The sequence below is a fragment of the Acomys minous genome, assembly GCF_964271855.1.
Source record: "Acomys minous genome assembly, chromosome: 2".
NCBI classification, from domain to species: Eukaryota; Metazoa; Chordata; class Mammalia; order Rodentia; family Muridae; genus Acomys; species Acomys minous.
In genome coordinates this window covers 109,532,803-109,557,415 of record NC_140484.1, presented here as the reverse complement: position 1 = coordinate 109,557,415, position 24,613 = coordinate 109,532,803, and the positions used below count along the sequence as shown (strand labels likewise).

The 24,613-nt window shown below is 47.6% G+C and overlaps 1 protein-coding gene across 1 annotated transcript in view; it reads right to left on the bottom strand.

Annotated features, from left to right (window-relative positions):
- Positions 1-23,059: 23,059 nt before the first annotated feature.
- Positions 23,060-24,613, bottom strand: part of FAM174B (family with sequence similarity 174 member B) — a 40,543-nt gene continuing 38,989 nt past the window's right edge. The window contains exon 3 of the mRNA XM_084801362.1: positions 23,060-24,086. Coding sequence (XP_084657488.1) covers positions 24,083-24,086 — 4 coding nt within the window. The 3' untranslated portion in view covers positions 23,060-24,082. The remainder of the gene's footprint in view (positions 24,087-24,613) is intronic.

Below are 24,613 nucleotides of genomic sequence, written 5' to 3'. Positions count from 1 at the left end.
GAGAACCAGGTGGATGTTTAAATGAAGGATTACACAGTCACAAATGTCTGGAGAAGTCTTCTTCTGCCAAGTTAGCCCTCCATTTGAAGCCAAAGACTAATGATGAAATGTACTCTATGGAAGGTTCTCACTGGAGTTTGCCCTTCAAGGACCTTCTGAGAATCTCCCAGATAGACCAACTGCTAAAAATGAAACTAGATTCAAAATAAAAGGTGTGGATCCTGTCCTTGTCCTGGAGCATGGAACACGGAAATAGAGAGCTAGCAAGCAGTGTGCTGTAGGATGCTGCCCTTTCGTCCCAAGCGGTTCAGTTGTGTCTGAGCTCTCTAGTAGCTAATCATGACTGAACTTATTATCAGAACTCACTGACCTTGGTACAGGGCTTCCAGGTGTTCAACCTTGAGCAGTCCTTGATGCTGTACTCAGCACAGAGCCCAGTGTGTGCTACAGGCAACCTTCTAGAAACAACAGTACCCTGTATTGGGGTCTTTAAGAGGGGGTGGCAGTTGAATTTGGTGACTAAACGGATTCTTGCCCACCATACTACTTGGGAAATGGTGGAGTAATAGTATTGGGATGTGTGAGCAAGCAAAAGCCGGGGATTCGAGAAGGAACAACGCTGTCCTCCACCCTTTAAGTATGGCTCTAGAGTTCAAAGTCCATTCGAGGACCTTCTGAGAATCTCACAGAAACAGCAACTACTAACACATTTATTTGGTGTTAACTGACATGGCTGGGGGAAGTGGCTGATATCTCTGTGGGTAAAATGCTAGGAAGAGCCTAGACTGGGAAGGGCTGACCCTCAGCCAGCCACGAATAGACTCTCGTGAATCCTGGAGGTGTCCTCTGTCGTGCTACTGTAGCACACATGTACACTGGCACATGTGGGACCTGATGTGTGGTCTTTCCCCAATTCCCAATAAGATCTCCCTTGAGAATTCCCAGTGGAGCAACACGGCCCTCGAGACACACGAGCTAAAGCTGCCTTCCTTGAACAGAGGACATCTTGCCTAAGAAGGATTTCTGACCCCCTCCAAACTGTCCCCAACTCTGTGACACAGGACCTTCACCAGAACTGAAGAGGCTCTCCCTTTTTCCTGGAAACTGTCCTCAGTGGCAAGAAGATGGTGTTCTAGCCTCATCCTCCCCTCACCAAGGCTACTCTTGGACACCCCCCCCCCCATAGTCAGGCTTAGCAGGTGACTACGCATGGCTGCGAAACATCATTAAAAAGATATTCAAGAGCTAGGGGTATAAAAAAGGTTACCCTGGCAGCTTTCTCCCTTTCTGCCCCCCATGTTCTAACCATAACCTCCTTTTCTCAGGAGGGTGCATTTGGTGAATTTAGGTGCACTGACACTGCTGAGCATCTGTTCAGGTGTGCAAGTGTAAGACAGAGGCCCTGTATTGTTCTTCCTAACAAAGGAGAGAATGAATCCTAGGGGGATGATGGAAGAGAAAGGCAGTGGGGGTATTCAGAAAAAGAGCACAGATGACATCTTGTCACATGGGCCTATACACACACACACACACACACACACACACACACACACACACACAGAGTTGAAACAGAAAAATAGTCAAGCATAGAATCCAATATTTTATGGGGTACCTGAAGAGAAGTTATGGGGATGCATTTCTCATTCTTTTAAAAATATTTTTACATATACATTTATATTACACATATATAAAAATAAACTACACATAGCAAGAATAACCACAAAACAATCAGAAATTATATAAGTGTTACATTAGGAGTATTTTGGCTATTTTTATTTGGCAACCTTGAGGAAAGCATACTTCCTATCTTGGAAATTCTGAATGTAAATCAATGTTATATCTCACTTCTAACCACACATATCAAGAATTCAAGCAGAAGGCTAAGGCCAGGGGACAGTAAGAACCCCTTTCTTTAAAGGGCCAGAATCCAAAGGTGTGTTTTGGCATTTGAAGATCTGTAACTTGGAACAAAGTGATAAAGTGGATCACCAGCCTCAGAAGACAAGTGCCAGAAATGGCAAGTGGGACTGGTGCAGGGGACCGCCAGTATCCTGGGAGCAGCTTCACTGATGACATGAGTGGGCTCGGCCACACAGATACTTTGAGAAATGTTAAGTTGCAATAATGCAAATACATTCATAGCACATAGCACTTCTGCATCCACATACTGGAAATAAGATACAAATAATTTCCAGTTGACACTGAATGAAGTCTTTCTCAATGTCTGTACTCTAGTGAAATCAGACATCTGAGCCCTGCAATGTCGGTAACTGGGCTCTTGGCTTCTAATAGTCTAGCTAAATGAACTTTAGCTGCACCTAGACTTTCCTGGCAATAAGCCAGACTACCTCTGTCTGTCTGTCTGTCTGTCTGTCAGTCATCCTACTTCCGCAACTCTGCACAGCATCCTTGATTGAAAGATGGTACTGATTCCCATACAGCCTGCTGTACCCCCCTCAACTCTGAACAGCATCCTTAATAAAGGATGGGGCTGACTCCCATGCAACCTTCTCTATCCTGTAGGTATAAAGTAGGTAGGAGCTACCCACAGCTCCAAAGGCTAATAATAAGAGCTAAAGAAACTCCAGATATCCTGACCTGTTAACAAATACTGGAGAGAATCATTCTTGCCTAAGAATAAGTAAAGTGCTGAGGGGCGGGGAGTGGCATGTAACACAAAGAGAATAAAAATCTTACCCCGATGACATGGAGAATGAAAGACTCCCAAAATCATCCTCACACAAATAAATAAAAGCCTGGTGATGAGAAATCTCTGTGAACAGGGCTTTTGCTTTTATATTTGTCTGTTTGGGAGAGGGTGTCAGTATGTCCTTGGTGTTCAGCATCAGAGCTGGCATACAGTAGGTGCTCAATATTTGTGAAGTGGATGAATAAATACATGAGTAAATAGATAAGCCTCTTAAAAACCGAAACTTGACCCATGGCACTATAGAGATGAGAAGTGCCCGTGCCAGCAGAGCTTCCCAAAGGATAAACTGCTCCTGGGTGGTAGGGAGAGGGCCTGAGAAGGCATGAAGTCTCCATCCAATTGCCAATGGCAGAAACCTGAATTTTTCTCCATATCAAAAACTGATGAAAGGCCAAGGCCAAGGAAATCTTTAGCCAGAAGGAGGAGGAGGAGGAAGAGGAGGAAGAGAAGAAGAAGAAGAAGAAGAAGAAGAAGAAGAAGAAGAAGAAGAAGAAGAAGAAGAAGAAGAAGAAGAAGAAGAAGAAGAAAGAAGAAGAGGAGAAATACCCCAATGCCAGGGGCCATAAGCCAGCAAGATCTATCTTCTTGGATCTTCTTGGGTCTGCTAGAATCTCCAGACCCCTTCAGCACAAATACCTTTTTCTCTCGTGGGCTGATACCGACTGCAAAGTGATTAAAGATACAGACTCCGGAGGCTTTCCTGGATGATAACCAGTGCACCGTCCTGTCCTCTGCTCTCAGCTCAGGGCTTAGAGCCCACTGCTCTCAGCCCTTTCCCTGAGCTTCAGCTGTACTTTCCAAGCCTGTGTGAAGGTCTTGGAAGCTGTTGAAACACCACTAAGTTAGGCTGGACCAGGAGAAGGTGCTAAGATGGCCACTTGTAGAAATGGCTTACAAGGCAGGTTGAAGCCAATAATGAAAAGAGAGTTACACATTTTTAAAGAATTAACAGTCACCTAGAAGATATCCAAGAGATAACAAGGTAGTTCCGGACAGAGGCAAGTCACAGAGAAGCCACATGAATAAACACAGTTCTCGATGCTGCGTTCTGTCTCAGGGCCACTGGTCAATCCAGGTGGATCAGCAAAGAACAAGAGCTCAACTTCTGGTTGGATCATAGACAAGAGTCACAGCCCAGGACCCAGCCACCCTGAAGAGTGACTCTCAGAATAAATAAGGGCGAGCCCGAATTAATTAAACCAACCTTTGATGGGCTTGCGGTTCACCTTCACACCACCTCAAAAATCATCAGATGGTAACGTTGTATTGTGGGGATCCAGCTGTGGTAGTGCCACCCTACAGCTATTTGTGAGAAGAGAGAAATACCTTGTCTGAGAGAGGACAGCATCGCCCGCCGCCTTGAATGATTCCACCAAGAGACCACCACCCTACAAGCCCTCTTCCTCACCAGGAACCTCCTGGCACATTTTTCTCACTTACAAAATGCTTTTTTAAAAACAATCACAAAAGTTGTCCCACAGCAGTGCTGGTGCTGCCTGGACTATATAGGGGGGGTAAAGCTGTCCACGTTCTCACTGCCCCCGCCCCCACTCTCCACTTTCCTGGGATGAACCTGGATCCAGATGAAGACTCCATGGAACCAGTTATGTCTGCCCTAGAGGCTGCTTCTTAGCTAAGTGAAGTAAATAAGAAATATTCTAGTTGGGCCCATTCAAGCCCCACCGCACACCCCTGCCCCCCCCCCCCCACACACACACTTTTCATTGTAAGGAGCTACGATATTCCCTTAGCCTCTGGGGAGCCCTTTTTCCAGGAGGGAAGCGAACACTGGAAAACTCGCTCCAGGCTCCTCCTCCACTCAGATGTTGTCCCCTGCGATGTACTCAGACCATACCCCGTTTCTCAGCCACTGTTCTGAGCCATGGTCTGGTGCTTCCTTCCTCATGCGGTTGTCTTTTTCATCTCCTCTAATTAGCGTCAAGGCTGACCACCTCTTGAGCTTCTGTTCTACACGGGACAGGAAGTGACCACCCCAACATCTTTCCTGGAACTCTCAGCACGAGAGCAGATTTTAAGTGTTTCCTTCATTTGCCTCTCGGCGGGTTAATGTCTATGTTTTGCTTACCAAAATCCCTACAAGAGCAGAAACCAAGACTTGCTTTATGCTCCCAGGTGTTCTCGGTTTCTAGAGAGAACAGTTCCTGGCATGGAGTAGGGCCCGGGGGAGTGGATGCGATCACATCCCCTCCTGTGCTTTTCCCACAGTTGTTTGGCTCCTGTTCCTTCTAGAATGCTGGGCCCCCTTTCCTTGCTTCATTCTCCTCTTCTTTTGTCTCCTCCTTTTTTACGAGACTTCCCCTCTTACAGCAAAGCAATGAGTAACTAGATTTGATCCACCTCTCTAAAAATATTCCCAAAGTCCCATCGAGGCAAACCTTTCACTACAACTACCAACTGTCGCCATCAGAAGTGAACCGTGGCTTGCTGCTCAAGGGCAGGATCCAGGCAGGGGAAAAAGAAAAAAAAAGAAAATTTCTTTTCCTGTTCCAAACCTGCATTGAGTGAGTGGCCACTGCAGGACTATAACCAAGCATGTGAGAGTTATGTGAGTTGCGGAGCCCTTCTCAGAGAAACAGTGCTGTTTGCTTAGGGCAGGCAGTGGGGATCTGACCAGGGGTTAGGGACGGTCCCATGATGGGTCTGTGAGAAAAGAAAATAACCACACATAGTAAAGAGGAGGATAGGACTTTTTAAATCTCTTTGTGGGGGAGAAGGGGGTTCTAGAAGTAATTGAAGAAAGCAAAATAAAGGCAAGCAAAAACAGCAGAGTGGGCACACACAGGAGGATGGGAACTGACGTAGAATAGAGAGAGCAACTGGACAGGAAGAAAGAGGCATCAAAGGCGTAAGTCATCCTTGTAAGCATGTGTGTGTGTGTCGTACACAGTTTGGCTCACTCCAGAACACCCTGCCAAACTCTTCCACAAAATCAAATTACTAATCCCCAAACATTGCATCTTAAGCCCAGAACAACGCAGTGAGCAGGCCTGATCCTGGCAATTCAAAGGACCCCGTGATTCCAGGCCCTCTGAGTTCCACCAAACTGCAAATCCCAAGGAAACATAACCCAAAGTGTCAAACATCCCTTCAAAGCCGCACTTGCCCTGAACAGTGGCCTTGGAGAAACCCATGCAGAGGGCATGTGGCACGTTCAGGAATCTGTAAAATGACTCTCCACGGAAACCGAAGGGCTGGCGATGAGACAGGTGTTAGCTGGAAGCAAGCTAGAGTCTCCCAAGCTACAATATATAGTTTAAACTTGTAATCTGTTGGCAGCGGGGAGCCATTGGATATTTATAAACCAAACAGACTACCTATTCAGAATATTTCTGGGAATGTGCCCCCTGAGGTGGTGCCTGGGCCCCCCCCCCCAGAGCTGAGAGCCCCATTAAAGGACTCTGCAGAAGCAAGCTTATGCATCAAGGAGCTGACCGGGAGACGGGTGGGTGAGAAGGAAGGGCAGCCCTCGGACAATGGCTAGAAAAGTCACAAGAGTCAGAAAGCAGGTACATGGCCCTCGAAAGGATAAGGCAGGGGCTGAATTTTTAGACAATGTGGGAAAAGCAGGAACCCAGAGATTCTCAGAAGAAGCTAGGATTGCCTCCACTGGAAGTTAAAAAAAAAAAATCTCAGACGAGCCTAATATAGTATTATAAAACTATTTTAAAATTTAAATGTTTGTTTCAGAAATGTATTCGCATGTATAAGTCCTTTCTATGAATCATTCCATAAGAAATACACTAAAGCTATGCTGGGGGGCGGGGGGACTAGTGTTCCTTCCTGTCTGAAGTGTTTATTTCTTAGCGCTTATGTATCCACATAGGCCTGGCTAGTGATGGACGCCTGACGCCCAAAGCGGCAAATCTCAGCATTACCTTAAAAGATGGGACAGATGGGCAGAGGGCCACCTGCTGACTATGTAAGCACGCTGACCATGCTAAAGCACAATCGAACAGCCACGTGAAGTGAGCGACAGCGCTAAATATGTAAACAAAAAGAAGTCACTATTAATCCTGTCCTTAAAAGCCAAGAGAAGAATTACTTCCTATCTTATTAAAACAAAAACCCAGCCTGCCAGACAGACAGGCTACTGGTTTTACAAACTGTGCTCAAAGTGGCCATGAGTGAAGGGAATCTAGGCCCGGCTTTCCTGAGCCAAAATGTGCCAAGAGCCTGCGTGTATTTGAGTGCACTGCATCATCACACGGAGCTGACACCATCTTCAAATGCCTCTTGTTTGTTTGTTTGTTTGTTTTTCTTCTGAGACAGGGTTTTTCTGGGTGGCCTTGGCTGTCCTGGACTGGCTTTGTAAACCAGGCAGGCCTCAAACTCACAGGGATCCACCTGCCTCTGCCTTCCAGAGTGCTGAGATTAAAAGTGTGCGCCCCCACACTGCCTCCTGAAATGCCTCTTAAGATTCAAAATAGTCAAAGGGTTCAAGAATTCTGTGGTGAGCAATTAAAAATTTAAAAAAAAAAAAGATTCAAAATAGCAAATGAGCTTAGGAGTTACCGAACTACATCTAGGTAGTAAAAAAACAGTCAATATTATAAGAAGAAATGAAAACACTGAAAGTTTTCTTTAAAAACTTGAAACTCATTTCCACAAAGTGGAAGAAACAAACCCATCTGTTGCCAGTACTCACTTGGGCAGGGAAAATCAAGTCATTTGGAAGACCGCCTATAGCCTCCCCAGTGAGAGGTTGAAAAATAGACGTGTCCATGCCTGTATTCCCAGCATTTGGGAGGCAGAGGCAGGCGGATCACTATGAGTTTGAGGCCAGCCTGGTCTACAAAGTGAGTCCAGGACACCCAATATAACACAGAGAAACCCTGCCTCAAAAAACTAAAAAAAAAAAAAAAAGAAAGAAAGAAAGAAAAGAAAAAAGAAAAAAAGTAAAACAGACATGTCCCTTGAGTTTACTGGCCCATTTACTTTGTGTTGAAGTTTAGACACAGGCTTTTGAAAATTACCCATTGAGAAGATCTGTGATGTTGAAATTCCTTCCACATTACAGAAAATGGCACTTGGGATTTATTTTTGTATTTGTAAAGGGGGGGGCGGATAAAAAAAAAGTGCACATTATAACTGAAAATATTTTGCAGAAATATGGCAAGCTGGTTCATTTACACACAAGAGTGAGTCAAAGTGACAGCAAGGACAGCAAAGAGCAAGTTTAACTTCAATTTTTAAAATGCTTTAGTGACAATTAACTACTTTGAAAAAGATGATAGCTGTAACAAAAATGACACAAATCTATTTTTCACGGACAAGTGGTACTGCCCTGTTTTAGGTGAAATTAAACGATTTCTCTGTCTAGTGTCATGAGAGTGAAACTAAAGCAAGACTCCAGTCTACAGCAAACCCTGTGGGCAGTGGGTGTAGTGCCTAAGCAAATTCTGAGAAACAGGTTCAGGCTAAGGCTTGAGGGCAAAAGGGGACGGGTGACAGCATACTTCCATCGAGTTTTAAATGGAAAAGACTCTCAAAAACTTAAAGAAATAAAACAAAGTTTAGGCCTTTCTAAAGTACCAGTTTGAGAATTAAAAAGTATCCATTTGTAACAGTTTTCCTAGCATAATAAATGAAGACTTTTTCTACAGCTGAAATTTTTGAGAGAGAAATAATCTCTCTTCCCCTGAACCCAGGGAAAGAAAAAACAAAAAAAAACAAAAAACAAAAAACAAACCCCCCTTGTGCCCTTAATCTCAAGGCTTTCGTTGCTGCTGAGGGAGGGCCCTTCCCATGAAGCACAGGAGGAGTGTATAGAGAAGGAATTGGGGGGGGGGCGGGGAGAGGGGAATGGGGGGGCAGGCGGGCGGACTTGTTCATGGAGGGCAGCTATAGAAAGCACCTTTTCGTGCACTGGTGTCAGTCTTCATATAGAGCCTGCAGCCTCATTTCTGTCTAGAACTTTCTCCAGTCTTAGAGAACTCCTACAGAGTAGCGCTGAGGAGGTCCACGTGTGTCTTCCAGATCTTGAGTTGGTCTGAGATGTAACGCTTTCGATACTCCTCACTGGCAAGGTTCAGTGGACAGGGATTTCCTAGGAACTGAGAAGCGAAATCCGTCAATAACTGAGTAATAGTTTTCGCTTTGCAAAAGCATTGCAGCTGTTCTACTCCCTGCCCCCACGCCTTTCCTGCTGGACAGTCCTGTGGCTTTATAGTTTTCTAAAGACCAGATGTGTATGTGTATATATATATGTATATATGTATATATATACATATATATATACACACACACACACACATATATATATATATCCCTGAGTAAGAATATTTTTAAAAAAGAAAAAAGTAACCTTCTACCAAAAGCATAAAGAAAAAACATAGACTTATGATACAAATGTTTTACATAGCATCACAGGCGCACAGCTGATGCCTGCAGCTCCATGGTGATTGGCCAGACTACAGCAAGATTTGTCTAAGAACTGCAGTTAAACGCTTCGGACCCTAAACATATCCCTCATCTGCTGTGTAGCTAGGGAACACTGGGCTAAGGCTATCACCGCACTCCTACTATTTCGCGAGCTCCTGCCCACTGGCAGGAAGGTAGCACAACGCCTTTTTTTTTTCCAGCTAGGAAAGTACATTTCCATTTTAAATGTTCCTAGAGCGTGGTTTTTTTTTTCCACCCGTTGTATTGCTGCGGAGTTTCAACTTTCAATAAAGTCTGAGCGTGGTACTTATTTAAAAGTTTAACGTGTTGTGCGACACTCACACAGCAGATAAGTTTTTGCCTGCGGATCGGCCTAGCAGGCTTGCTGGGGAGCTGAGCAGGTTAAGGTTGTCAATAACCTCTACTCCAGACAGGTGCCTACAGGACAGGTTGAGACAGGGTTTCTTTGTGTAGCTCTGGCTGTCCTAGGACTTCCTCTGTACACCAGGCTGGCCTTGAACTCAAGAGATCTGCCTGCTTCTGCCTCCCTCGTACTGGGCTGAAAGGCATGGGCCGCCAGCCCATCACCACCCTATCCCACCCCCCTCCCGGGCTTTTTAGTAGTTGGCAGAGATGGATTTTCCTAACCAAGAATGATGAATTTGCCTCAGAGTTAGGGTGCTTGTAATTTGTAAACCACTGGAGAATCTTCTCAATCTTTGGAATCCCGGAGGCAATTGCATCTTTTCTTAAGCCAGATCCATTATAGAAAAGCTTGGGAGACACTGGCCTTCTACAGAGTTTCTTTCGTTTCTTCCATAGTTCTGGGTTTGTATCTCATAGCAACTAGAGTAAGCGCAGCACCAGGAAACCAGGTCCTCTCCATCCGCAGGGATGCTTGCTGAGCGGCTGCTCAGTTGTCTCTGAGGAGAAAAAAAGAGGGGATCCTAGCTCTTCTGCCTTATCTGTTATGCAGGCCTCATTTAACGCATGGGTCACGTCTTTCAATTTTAGTTACCTGCTGTTCAGTGGAGTCAGAGGAGACCAGACCAGGCTCAGTAGTATTTGGGCAGGTGTTTTCCCAGCTCCAAAAGAAAAACCTCAGCACAGTCAAGTGGTGTAAACTCTTTTTTTTTTTTCCGCCCCCAGCCCTCTCGGGCCTATGGTGGCCACTGTAACTGCTTCAGAGCTGTGTCATCCAGATGTTGGAGTATGTCTAGTCTGTCCTTGCCTCAGTAAGTGGCCGGGTACCAGACTGGAAGGCAGTACACAGCCTCTGAGCAGCTGCAGAGCAGCAGCGGGCTTGACAGTCATCACAGGGGCACAAATACTGGGGCTGCATTCAGCAATGGGCATCAGTGGTGGCTTTCTTGACCTTTGCAGTGCTCTTCTGAAATGCTAGCTTCCTCCCTCTCCCTGGGCTTAGGCTAACGGAAGAATCTTGTCTGGTTTGGACACAGAAGTGTGACATTCAGGAGTCAGGATTTTAAGCCCCACCCCCTTCCAAGAGGGAGCCTCTGCCTAGCCACGCCCACTAGCTCTGCCAGGTTCACCAGCCTGCTGTCGTGATTCTGTTCAGATTCTACCAGCTTCCTGACTACTATTTTCCTTTGTACTTGTACAAGTTAGTCTCTCACCTACAAAAGCAGCCCTTTGGCAGTTTAGTCACTATCCCCGAGTGCAACAGTGTGAAGCTCCAGGCACATTTTAATTTCTCAACACACGCACACAAGTCTGTCCTCACCCTTTTGGTCAGGCCTCCTAATTCTTCCCCTCAACTTGTAAAGTTTGAACCTGCTGCTTTCTGATATTGCAGTTGAATGCTTCTCTGTCTCTCCTCTGCATCTATTTCTTCCTGGGACCAACTCCACGTGTTGCCGCTTGGCTAGTTTCCAAATGCTTGGCTGTATTCGTTTTCTCTAGACAGTGACTGACCCTGGGTCCCCACTTTCTCTTAACACCAGCTGACCTCTCCTCCTGGGGCACCAGCCGCAGAGCTTTCAGACATGCCTTCTGTGCCAAGCCTGGTCTGTTCAGCCCAGAGCCAACAGGGAGCTGCTTTCCTTGTGACTTGGCTCCTGGCCTAGGTCACACTTAGTGGGAAGGATTCTAAGGCAAGGCTCCTTTTCACAGGTCCCACCTGCCAAGGCAAGTGGGCCCTGCAGCGGGATACGTGGCCTTCTCCAAGGTCTAGAGATTTACTCCCCTTTTTCTTAATCAGTTCCTCTCCACACACACACCCTCCCTGACTATAGATTGGGGACAAAGGAAAGGAAAGTCTGTAGTACTTTTTGAAGTCTTTTCTACTCCTCAGAAAAGCTCAGCCAAACATCTGCCTGGCAGGGGAGGGGTTAACTGTCATCCTACCAGGTTAGTTAACCCTTCCTCAGATGTCAGGACTATATATTCTGAAAAAAAAAAATGTAGCTTCTCAAGACAAAGTAGGTCTCCTGAGGCAGGCGTGGCATCTGCTCTTCACTCAAGCGCCTACTGCTCTCCAATGTGGAAGATACACTCCAACAACACCTTCTGGCCTCAGGTCTCTGGGATGGTATTTGGAGTCACATGTGTGACTCTCCAGCCATGACATCTTTTGTCTGGTCCCCATGATTTTGATTTCAGAAAGTGTCATGGTACCTGAGAGTGCCAGTGACTCAGTGGGGGGGGCCATGGGGGGAGGAAGAAGGAAGGGGGAGGAAGTAGGGAAGACATTGGTGATAGCAGGGTGTAGCCCAGGCTTCCAAGAACAGAGCACAGAAAGGCAAGAAGGCAATTGAAGCACAGTCCTGGAAAAAAACTCCACCTAAAAATATCCCCTTTCAAGATGGGGCCTCGAACCCCCCCAGGGCCTCCTGGGAGTTTGATAGAATACTCTTTGGGACAGCACACGCGCTGAAACAGCATACCGCATGACAGGGAAGGCTCCTGTGGCTGGTGTTGAGGAATCTTCCTATGCTGTGTGGCCTTGCTCTGGCCAGGGTGAAGAGGGCAGCTCCTGGAAGCCCCACTAAGCTGAATGTTGGTGTCCATGGACCTAGCTCCTCTCCCAATGGCTTCTCATACCCACTCATTGGACATATGACACAGTGGCCTCTTCTCCCAGCTCCAGAGTGCCTTCCCAGGCTCCCTAGACTGAGAAACGTGCCATAGAAATCTCCCACCCTTAACCTCAGCAGAAGCTGCATCTGGCCTGACCATCTAGTTGGGTCAACTGCCCCACCACGAACAGTGTTCCCTGGCCCCATTAAGGGTGAAGTTCAAGGCTTTCAGACTCTGCCAACTCTTGCTCACTGAGCCAAAGATGCATTCATTCATTTCAAAGTTCAGTGTGCTGTGAACTTAAAAGGTTTGTATACCTGTGAAACCCGTTTTCCTTCCTGATGCATGCAGTTCATTACGCACTCTTTCGGTGAGTACACAGATGAGTGGCTGCAAACCCACCTCACATCCTCCTCTGTATCAGAGGGGGAGCCCTAAGACCCAGCTACCCCAGGGAGAGCGAAGAGGAGCACAGATCCCCAGGCGAGGCTTGCGCAGCAGTCCAGACGGCCCAGGTGCAGAGAAGGTTTTCTTTCCTGTGGCAGGAACAGTTGGAATTCATATAAACTCTCCAAGTCCCAGTGTCCACTGGGGCAGAATGAGTACACAGGACTCTGAAGTCTCCGTAGCGCTTACATCTCAAACCCCTACACTACAAATTCCCAGGATGTTATTCTGCCCAGTGGGGTGCAGCCTGCAGGCAGACACTGCAAGGTGGATCTTTCTGCGTTCTAGGACCTCATCCCTGGGATAACTATTAACATGTTAGAGAAAAGATACAGCGGCCTTAAACACAGACCTCTGATAGAATGTGGTCTGTGGCCATGAATAGTGGATAGCCCAGACACCTGAGCACAAACCAAATTGGGTTCAGAACTCTCCTGTTTTGGAAACAGGCTAAGGCGCACAGGGTTGCCAGGGAGGGGATTATTATGGAGAAGAGAAAAGCAGGTGATGGGGTTGACAGGTGGGGCATAAGCAAGACAGGTCTCCAGCTCACTCTCCTCTTGGAGTCCTCATCTGACAGGTTCCACATGGGCAGCAGCTGCCTCTGGGGGTGAGGGTGGGGGTGAGGGTGGGGTCCTTTCCCAAGGTCAAAGTACAGAGCTGCTCTCTGCCAGGGGTGGAGAGCCGACAGATTCAGAGGTGGCTCACTGTGCACCCTGACGGTTGGCCTTGGGAGGAAGTCCATGGTCCCCAGTTGTGTGAACTGAAAGATGGATCACTAGCCTGTAATTATCATACCTCTTTCATTTTTCAGACCGGAAATGGTAAGGGGTGGGTGCGGGGTGAAAGGGGGCGACTCAGCAGGCACTCTTCCTGAGAGCCATACCCGAGGTTCTCACCCCTCTTACTTCTACAAAAGTTCTCCCTCATCCTTAGCTTTTGGGGACACAGGTTAGGCCCGGCCTTCAAAGTACAAGTTGAAAGGCTCCCCCTTAAATATGTATGGACACAGAAGAATGCACGCTGTGTGGGGTGGGGAGGGAAAAGAAAACAAAAACAAAAAACAAAAAACAGGTCGCGTGATCTAATTCTCAAGAGAAAACAATGCCAAGGCAAAAATAGAAAAAGCCAGAAGATGGCTCGTCCAGGTAGAGCTGATCACTCTCCTGGGAAGGCCCTGAAGCCCTTTTTTCTCTTTCTATCCTAGCACTTTATTCTCTGTTGTCTCTGGCATAGAAATATTTGGTGTGTCTTCTCTACCGCTTCCCCGGGCCAAATCAGTTCCTTGAGCCTGCCCACTGGAATGGCATCGCCTGGTGTTTTAAAATGATGGATAAGAGGAAGATGAAGGCATGCCATCAGACTGAGAGACACCCACATACCACTGAGCATTGTTACTGTCTGGATAACTTTTTTTTTTACCATCTTTATAATTATCCATTGTCCAAAAATTACTTCTATCAGAATGGTTTCGCCAAAAAATTTCTATATAAATTAGCCTCAGTTTTTTTTTCTTCTAACTTCAAGCTGACTTCTATGTTACTAATCCCAAGAGCAGCATGACTCGATGGTGTCTGCAATGGTGCTCACTACACAACTTCCAGCATAATGCTGGGTAGGGCATGCTGACCGGTAAGTCTTTAAAGGCTCTTTTTTTTTTTTTAATGAGCCTTAGTGTTTAAAATGCTGTGCCTCTCAAATCTAGACAAGATTCCCACATCCAATTCCCTCCTGTCTGTGGGGAGAAGATGGCAGAGCTGGTGGCGAGCTGTTTCCCTGCAAAGGCAGTATTCTGAGCGTGCCTACAATAAGGAAGACAGGCGGCGTGTGCAAGAGAAAGACACTTGACCTGTGCAATGTTCCTTCCAACCCAGCTTTGCTCCTCTGGGCCTGGGCCCTCTCTGCTCCTTCTAGAAGCAGGATATAAAGTGCAGCATCAGCTCTACCTCTAGCTCCCCGCTTTCTCTTTGCCCAGGGCCACCACTCTCCCAAGCAACATTGACCACCAATTTGAAACTTCTTGCTCCAGAGAAAGAGAAGTGCCCGGGAAAAACCCCAGGCCACCGCCCACCCCCCTACTTACGCAGCACTCTCTGCATATCTGGGATTGCTCCATGGGGCCTGGCTGAGATCATCAGCCACCGCTCTGCATGTCTGGATCCTGCCTTGGACAGAATCTCATCCTGGGTAGGGGCACGAAACTATGCCTAGCATTCAGGCATCTAACTCTGCTTGCAGGAGATCTGGGCAAACTCAGGACCAAAGCCTAGGCTTTCTCACTTGGAAGCGGAAATGATGATACAGATGTTACTTTGCACTGGATGCCGTACCCAATGATGCATTAAGTGCCTGGCAAAGTCGTGAGCGAAGTACCTTAAAAGTATGTATGTGAACCATACGAGTTCACAATGCCTGGGCAACACAAACTCTTGCGTCTGTTACAGACAAGGTGGGAGGCTCACAGAGCTCAAGGGGTGCATCTAAGGTCACACAAGGTGGCAGCAAGCCTTAGACACTATATAAATCTTACCCAGGGAGTCTGGCTTCACAGTCTCTTCACAGTGCAAGTAAGTCTCTCTATAATCTGAGTAAAGTTCTTCCTGCATTGCCTGAATGAGACACAGAAGTTCAATAAACAGAGGCTGGCACATGCCAGGAGGCAGGTGCCTGAGTAAAGCAGACCCAGGCGTGGCAGGGCACTTGCGTGGCGTTCACCCTCCTCCACCTCCAATACCCTTCAATCCAGATATGAATGAATAGAGAGCCCAGGAGGCCCCCACATGGTCCCTGCAGCCCTGGGGACACCTGTAGGGTGCGCTAATGGCCCTGACCTCCCCCACGACGTGGTCCAGTCACTCCCTGCCTTGTGAGAGCTGAGAATTTCAGTATCTCAGTAGAGTGTCGGGCAGACAGTCTGGAGGGAGACATAATTCCCAACAGTATTCCCAGCCCCTGGCTCCGGCTTCCAAGTGAAAAGGAGATTATTCCGTTCCATTAGCTGCTTTATGCGGTGCTTATACAGGTCGGCTGTTCTTCACTTTTCGATTCCACAGCATTTCCAGTCATTATTTTCCATGCGTAAATGATTCCAGCTACAGTGAGGCGAGAAGGAGACCCGGGTGCTTAGCAAGGCCTTGGGGCGGGGAAGGGGGGAGGGCGGGGGCGAGGATCAGGAGGGGAGGGCAAGACCATCAGATAACGGCATGGATGTCAAGGCCGACAGAACCAGTAACAGTCTCGAGCTCTTATAACATGGAGAAATGATCATTAGGAAGGAAAGCATGCAATTTTGAAGCAGCGGCAATCCGACACCCATCTGCACATCCTCCTCCATTGCGGAACAGGGAGATACAGATAGGCCCCATGAGCCAGCCTAACTGATTGGGCAAAAGGCCTTGGGTCACACAGATTATAAGCACCAAGCAGGCTTACTATTTTAAGCCAACACAATGGGTTTGCATCTTGGTGAGTGCAAAGCCAAAATAAGCACATACAAGACGTGAAAGAGAAGAGCGAGCACAGCAATGATTTCGAGAGGCATGCCTTCCTCAGGGGATGCATAGGATTTTACTATGGAGCGGCTATATATAGTCGCGTAGGGGTCAGCCCATTCTTGAATGTGCTCAGTTTAAAATCAAATTTGTACAATAAAAGTAGGCAAACATTTGGAGGCATGCTTAGGCCAAAGTCATGGAGTGCATATAGTACATATATTTTTAAAAAAAGAGAGAGAGAGAGAGAAACAGGGATGTCTCTGGCCATACTCAGCTTGCACAATAAAGTTTTGTTGTTGTTTTTCACTAGGTCCCAGACCTTAACAACAACTGACGACATTAAGTATCGTTCAAACCATGGAACCTAACACATAGGTACCTGCCAAAACAAGAACAAAAACAAACAAACAAAATATATATATATATATATATATATATATATATCCATTTATCAAAGAGGTCCATAGTTCTGGGAAAGTCTCTAAACGTACTAAACTTGCTTTTTGGCTTCTATGGTTCCACTTCTGGCTAACTGTTCTTGCTAACTGAGGGGTGTCAACCCACCATATAGTTTTGTGCTTTAAAATTTTTACCCTGAGATACTTAGAAACATCTCTGGTAGCTCATCAACCCTACAAAAATGGATTGAAAAGAAAATTGAAAGGGGATCAAATGAATGTTTCTCACAGGGCTTCAAATATAGGCCTGCTCCCTGGGCCAAGTAGTAGGACGTCACAGGATGAAGAACATGACTGGGGAGATCGGTCCCTCTGTGTTCACATGCCAAGCCCCATGGCTGCTCATCTGCACAGTCCTAGAAAATGGTTTTACCTTTCTGTGTCCCAGTATTCTCATCTGTAATGATAATGCTTCCTGCTTTATATTCTTCCAGGAATATGTCAATAAACCTTTATTCCTTCTAAGATTAAAAAAAAAACCAAAAAAAATAAAATTTTACCCTGAGAAGGGCTGAGGGCTACGCTGGGATCCTGAACACTCAGGGTAGCCGCTGGCTAGCTAATAAAGACCCTGCATTGGTTTAAACCCACATCCAAGCAGTCTTCGCTGATAGATAGCCTACAAGAGGTTCAACTGACTTACCTTTTTAATTTCTATCACTTTTCTTTTTAAAATTATATCCCTTTCCTTCTTCCAACCCCTTACATCTATCCCCCCTCCTCAAAATTCATGGCCTCTTCTTGTGTGTATGTATATGTGGATATACATACACACACACACACACACACACACACACACACACACACATACATATATACCTAACCATAGAAATACAATCTGATCAGTCCATATAATGTTACTTGTATGTATATGATTTCAGGGCTGAGGTGAATGAACAATTGGCAGAGTTCCTTCCAATCACAGCCTTCCTTGGTTACATGTAGATTTTTGTCTAGGGGCGGGGCCCCATAAGATGTCAGCATGTCTGTTGTTGTGGTCCTTGTCCGAGTCCTGTGTGGGCAGCCATGTTGATGAAACTTCATGAGCATTGCTTTGCTGACATTTCTAGAAGACATGGTCTCCCGATAACTGCCTGGCCCTCTGGCTCTTCCAGTCTTTCCACCTCTGGTCCATGAGGATACCTGTGCCTTTGGTGCAGGAGTCATCACGGATCTATCAGTTGGAGCTGGGCTCCACACCATCTCTTCTCTGCATTTTGACCAGTTGTGATTTTTTTTGTAGTGGGCTATTGAAAAGAGACGTTTCCTTGATAAGCAATGAGAACTATACTTATCCATGGGGGCAAGTAAAAATACTTAGAATGTGACTAGGGGTTCTGATGGTTTAGCAGTGGTTGTTGCTTCTCCTCCAAGATCCGTGACTTTCCTAGCCCCAGAGAGTTGGCTAGGCTTCCCTTACCAGGCATGTTTTCCCTCTTGCTGAGTGAGCCTTAAGTCCAAGTAGAGAACTTTGAGTTACCACCAAAGTATGTGTGTCCCTGTTGCATCTTTAAGGTTACCGTGCCACACTGGTCACTGTTGTTGCTTGTGCGCATGATAGCTAAGTAGACTACTGACTGCTTCCCTTTCCTTGGAAAATGGTATGCTTGGTGCTTTTGTGTCAGACCTTGAGGCCAGGTCCTCTGGGTCCTGTCTGAAGCTCATGGCGTCTTCAGCAATAGGGGCTTACCTTCTACCTCTGAGGGACAAGCAAGGAAAACAACAATGTTTTGGGGGGAGTCTCTTGGGGAGCCCTGACAAAAACTCAAAAGTGTGGGGGGGGGGGTTCTCATGCATACTGTTGGAGCTTGCCAGTCTGTGGGTTTGGGGAGAAGCCCTGTCAACCCACATTTCGAGACAGATGCTTCTCTGAAGGCGTTAACCAGGATCCTGCCCCTGAAGAAGCTTGTCTTGCTTAGTCATTGACACAATGATGAGATGAGAAATGAAAGGGAACTGTCTTCCCAGAGCACAGCCCAGGGCAGGTCCTGGTCCACCCAGTCACTCCTAGTATTTGCTGTGCGCAGGGCCGGGCCCAGCCTCACACCACAAATGGAGCACAGCATTTACCGCACGCATGCAGCTGAGGCACAGTTACAGAGAAATGACACAACTGCACACAGCTCGGGGAAAGAGATGCAGAAGGAAGTGACTAGAGTCTAAGGTAAAGGTCTAATGACTTTGCCAACACCACTTTTCAACAAGGGACTAGCCACAGGCCCAGTCTTGTGCACATCTCGTGCGGGTAGTCAGAGCTATTCTGATTTCCACGGTAACGGCCATGCTATATGCTCAAAGGACAGAGTTCCCCCAACAACATAGACACACAAGTGTTCCTAGGGAAGGCAAGCCCAGCATAGCCCTGAACCCAGCTTGGTGTATCTGGACAGGGTACTCCAAAGCCCCAGGTGCACTGGTATAATTTAAAAAGTAAAAGGCCAAGGGCTCCTGGGCATACAAACTCCTAGTCTTGCAAATAGACCCTTTTGCCCATCATGGGGGCTACCACCTAAATAGGGTGCCTCTTGGGATATGTGACCTTAATCCCCATTCAACCACAGCTCAGACATCCTTTGCCACCCCAAATGTGAGCTTTTAGGGTCTTAAAAAGGTGTCTCCCATCTCTCCCCTCCAAGGAAGCACGTTGGAGAGGGGCAAGAGGCTCACAGCCCAAGACCTGTCGCTTACAAACCTGTGAGCCTGTGTGGTAACTGACTTTCCTAGGCCAGTTCCCACGAAGACAAAGCATAGACAATTGCCAACTCTATCATGTGGTGCTGGGACTCAGAGAACGTGAAAATGCCAGGCAAGCAGTAAGTTGGTTTTCTGATGGAGAGCTATGGGGGAACGGGGCGGGGGAAGAGAGACATGGTTGAGAAGAAACAGATCCTGTCTGTGGAAATGATCCCGGAGCCTATTCCAGGAGTGAGACCCCCGTAAACGGCCGGCTGCGAAACTTAGCAAGAAATTGTATGCCAAGGCTCCAGACACATGGAAGGACCCCAAAAATTATCCCCAGACACCTGTAGCCCGTACTCCAAGTATCCCCCTTTTTTCTTTCTTTCTTTTTTTTTTTTTTTTTTTTTCTCCCTGCCTGGTCTGACTCCAGGCATGTGGCCTTCTCCCATACCCCAAAGCCCCACCCTGTCATCACTAGGCCTTTACTCCCAGGCCCAATTACCTATCACTTCTGTTATTCCGAAACAGAAGCCTATGCTGAACTTTGGCAACATCACCCACGCATGGAGTTTTGTTGATCTTCCCAATGACTTTGTGTCCGGTGAGGTGCCTGGGACTACGGAAGCCGTAAGCACGCTATTATCTGGCGCCTAAAGCTTTTGCAAGCTGAAGGAGGAGCTTAGGGACAAGTGGTTCTGGTTCCCGTTGCGGAAAATGACTTTCAAGTGGAAGCTACAGGGTCTTAACAGGGAAGTTCTGTGGTTTGGTGTCTGTCAGATTCTCCTCACTGAGCGACACTAATCTAGATTTAGCCTTTAAATCATGCAATGGCTAGTAAAGGAAACTTGTCTCCTGTTAATATGAACAGAGGCTGGTACAGGAAGCTTGCCCCCCCCCCCCGGCACACACACCATTAATATGAGCAGAGGCTGGTACAGGAAGCTTGACACCCCACCCCCGGCACACACACCATTAATATGAGCAGAGGCTGGTACAGGAAGCTTGACACCCCCCCACCCCACCCCCGCCACCGTTAATATGAGCAGAGGCTGGTACAGGAAACTTGCGGCCCCCTCCCTGCCCCCATGGCTAGTGGAAGAAGCTATGATCAGCAAAGCAAGAGTCACACCAGTGTTCCATCTTTCACCTCTTCCCACCACACCCAGCACCAACCTGCTGGCTTCCTACAAACTGTTTTCACAATGGTCTGGGGTCCCCTAAGCCTGGGGTCAGATGAGCCATTCAAACATCTAAAATAGAGGTGGGTGGGGCATCTGCTTTGCTAACAGATACATGTAAACTCACCGTGGCCCCTCCACATCATCAAAAAGCGTCCCATCTCCAGGAAGGTGGAGCGTGCTCAGGTATAGTCTAGCCCGCTGAGCCTAACGACAGCAAGAAATTCTGAGGCAGTTACCACGGGGAAAGACAGTCTGCAGACCAAATAGGCTGCAGTGCAGGTAGCAGTTCACACCAATTGCCTGAAATGCTTACCGGTATCTGGTTCCCAACAAGGACAGAGAACAGTGATCTCACGAGTTGTTTGCTGTGTATTTCACGCCGAGTCCACACGAAGGCTTCCTGAATCCTCAGATAAAAATCACAAGAATTCTACCACGGCTGAGCTAGAGACAGTGCCCACCTGTGATGGGGAGCAATTTGCAGGCTTTGTGGGGCAGATCCTGTGCTCCTGCAAAGTGGATAGAGTATTCGCCTGACTCCACACACACACACACACACACACTGGCCCCCACCCCCCGCCCCCACCCCACAGTCTTCCTCTAGGTTGAGCCAGACTCTTCTTCGCTGATGCTCGTAGTGTAGCCCACCCCCCGCTCCCGGAGCTAGCAGTACCAAGGAGTCCATCAATCTCCTGAAATAACTTTGGTAGTCAAAGTCTCATCAGCAAGCACAAGACACCTGTGTACCCACACACTGGGCATTTCTCTTCTGCTTATTTCCCAATTCTATTCAAAAAGTCCTCCAAGGCAGGCAAGGCATCCACAGTGGACTTGAGACTGCAGTGGCAGGGCGGGGGTGGGTGTCTCACAACCTTACAAAGTACCATTTTGAGTAATTACCCAGCCCTATCCTTCTTCCTCACTCAGGGTCAGGACATTTGGTAGGAAATGCAGTTACGGGGGGCGGGGGGGGGGACTTTCTTCATAAAGAAGGGGCCAAGATTTAGATGCCCCATACACACAAATGAACCCCTAAAACTAAAGAACAGGCAGCACTCATGGCCAATCCTCCCCCAAAAGGGGGCACTGCTGGGTTGAGAGTACCTCTTCCTTCTGGGGTTGGCTCATTGCTGGCTATCAGGGATGAACAAGAGCGGCAGGAAAGTGCTTGGCCCAAATAAACCACTGTGAGAGTCAAGTAGGCCACACCCACCAAGCTCCTGGCTTGATGTTCAAGGCTGCATGTCCAAGTGAATGTTAAGTGAGCCATTCTCTCGGGCTTTTATCCACTAAGGGACTGATCCAGCCTAGACATGTTTAACTCACAAATTTTATACAAATTTGGGGGTGGTTTTCTGTTTATTGAGACAAAGTCTTGCTCTGTATCCCAGGCTGGCCTCTCCGGTGCTGGGGTGACAAGTGTGTGCCACCACACCTAGCTGTCATAGAAATCTTATGGCGAACCAGGTACGAGTCAAGGATCAGACAGCAGACTTGAATGGTGGGGTCTACAGCCTCTGGACCCCTCGAGAGTCTCCAAATAAATGAGGGATCAGTACTTCTCCCAACCTGAAACAACATCTAGAACATGAACAAACATAATGTGCTGGGGTGCATGACATTCATACGCCCCTTTCTAAATCACTAGGACACAGACACACAAACCCCAAGAAGTCCCAGCTCGCCCCACCCCCTGCAACCTCTGTCCGCATTCCTAACCACAGACAGGCATGACTCAATTTAAAGGTTGTTTTAAGGATCTTTATTTAAGTGCCTGTGGTGTTGAAGTACCACCAGGGACTTGGAAAGTCACTGTCCCCACCATCCTTGCCAGTCAGTAATGAGTGGCTGACAGCTGGATCCATGGTGTTCATACATAAGGCAGGAGAATCCAGCTTTTCCAGATGGTTCAGCTGCAGTCCTGGGACCCTTGAATGGAAGGCGGCAGCCTCGGCTCCAAGGCGGAGAGGGTGTACAGATTCAAGGTGGCCAGCTGAGTCACCACTGAGCTATGAGTACATGGTGGGGGGCGGGGGGCACCTGCTCTGCTTCCAGCCCCACCCCTCTAGCTAACAGGGTGGAAGGACAAGAGAAGTCAACTGTGAAGGCAAAATAAAGGGAGCCCAGGAGAACAGCACACCTCATGGTGAGTGAGGGCTGCAAAGCAAGGGTGGCCCTTCCTACCAACGGCCACCGCCACAGCCCCAGGCAGGAACTGGAGAGCCTGGCGATGAGCAGAGCTGGCCGAGGTGGGAGCGTTCATCCAAAGCAATGGAGCAGGGCATTAAATAGACAAATACACAAAACCCTAGAACAAAGACAGGGAAGGAAAAGAGGAGATAAGAAGAGCCACCTTTCCAGATGCAGCCCACTCCCGGGGTCCCAAAGGCACTGCGAAAAGATTTGCACCGAAGCATACCAGCTACAGCAATATCGGAGAAGGCCAACTCAAAGGCCTGCATCAATTAACCTGAGCAGATAGTCCAGGGCCTGTTTCCAGGGCATCCCTGGGTACCCAGCTCCCAGGCTCGGTGCCCACTTGAGTACCTCACAGGCAGCAGTGGGCCCAGGAGAGTTTCCAGTCCAGACCAGTCCAACCTAGCCTGGACTGACTTCCACATCATCCCTACCCCTGTCCTTCCCTCCCCCCCTCCTTAATCTTTTTCATCCAAACAAACTACCAATCATTTAAATTACCACAGTGACTTCTTAGCATTATATTCCTAAGACAACACAGCACTGAGGCAGGGCAGAGAAACGTTTTGACAGCACACACAAGAAAAATCACTGAAGGCTGCCTGGCACTTGGCATTCCCATGAGAAGAGAAATCACTTGACAGGTGGACACAGCCATCCGCACACTCATCCATATGGTCTGATCCCTGATGATTTGAAATTCTTTTGTGGAGTGGCCATACCTATTGCGCTTAAACCTCTTAGAGGGTTTGGGCGGGGACGGACCGTAGATGTCCATTCGGAAATACCGTACAGCTCTCCCCCAATAAAGCCAGGCCTGATGAAGGTGGAAAGATGTGAGAGAACAAAATGGCAGGATTCTCCCAGGTACATCTGAAGGCCCCTTAGGGCTTTTGAGGTGTGTGTGTTGGTAAACCGGCTTGTATGGAGAGGCCTTGGGCGTTGTTCCTCTGGAGCCAACCAACTTTTCTGTGACGAGCTGTCTTCAACTGTCTCTCGGAGCTAGGATTTAGAGGTGTGGACCACCATACTAGTTTTGTTTTAATATGAGCGCCAGGGATCAAACTCATGTCCCCTGCTTGTAGTCAGGTTATGAGCTAAGCTATCTGCCCAGCCCTGTTTTTCAAAACTCTTGGTCCCTCCTAATTGTAGCTTTACTGTTATCTACAGATGTTCTGGGAAATTCTTTGAAATCGATGTTTCCCTCTTAATCTCTTAGGAAGGCTGAAAACCCCTAAAGAAAGGAATGGAAAGCGCACTTCAAAGGGGCATCCAAAGGTGACCGAGGTGACTCTCAGCTGGCGACTGGGAACATGTTTGATGGTGGCATTCTAAGCTGGACATGTAAAATAGAGCCAGAGCTTCATAAACAGCATGGGCTTGGGTCTAATGCCAATGAGAGGCGGTGCCCAGATCTTCACATCCCAGGCTGCAGCTGACCAGCTTCCCACAGGATCCTGACATGCCAGAAAAGCTTTACCTGTAAGAAAAGGAAGGAGGAGAACTGTCACTTCTGGGAGATCACCAAGGCCATCTGACTCCTCCCTGGCAGTTTCCACCCCTTGGACCACACCGTCACATTCTCCATCGCTTTTCCTATTCCTCCCATGTGAGCAGTGTTCTTCATCATTGTCATCACTGCCTTCTACAGGCCTTGACGTGCTCCTCAACCATGGGGCATCTGAATGTGCTGTCCGAAAGGCACATTCCACTCTCCCATGTCACTCTGTCCTTCGGCTCCCACCCAGGGCTCCCAGGGTCCCTCCCTCCACACACAGCCGCCACCACCACCCCACACACACACCCTTGGAACACGAGCTCCTCTCTTCTCAAATCCCTCTTTCCTACAGATTTTTAGGCCAAAGAACCGAAGGGTAACTATTTTAAACCTTGGAGATCCTGCTCTCTCTTTGTCAACTATGACAAAAAAAAAAAAAAAAAAAAAAAAAAAACCAAAACCAAAAAACAGAGACAGTACAGAATGCATGAGGATGGCTGTGTTCCGAT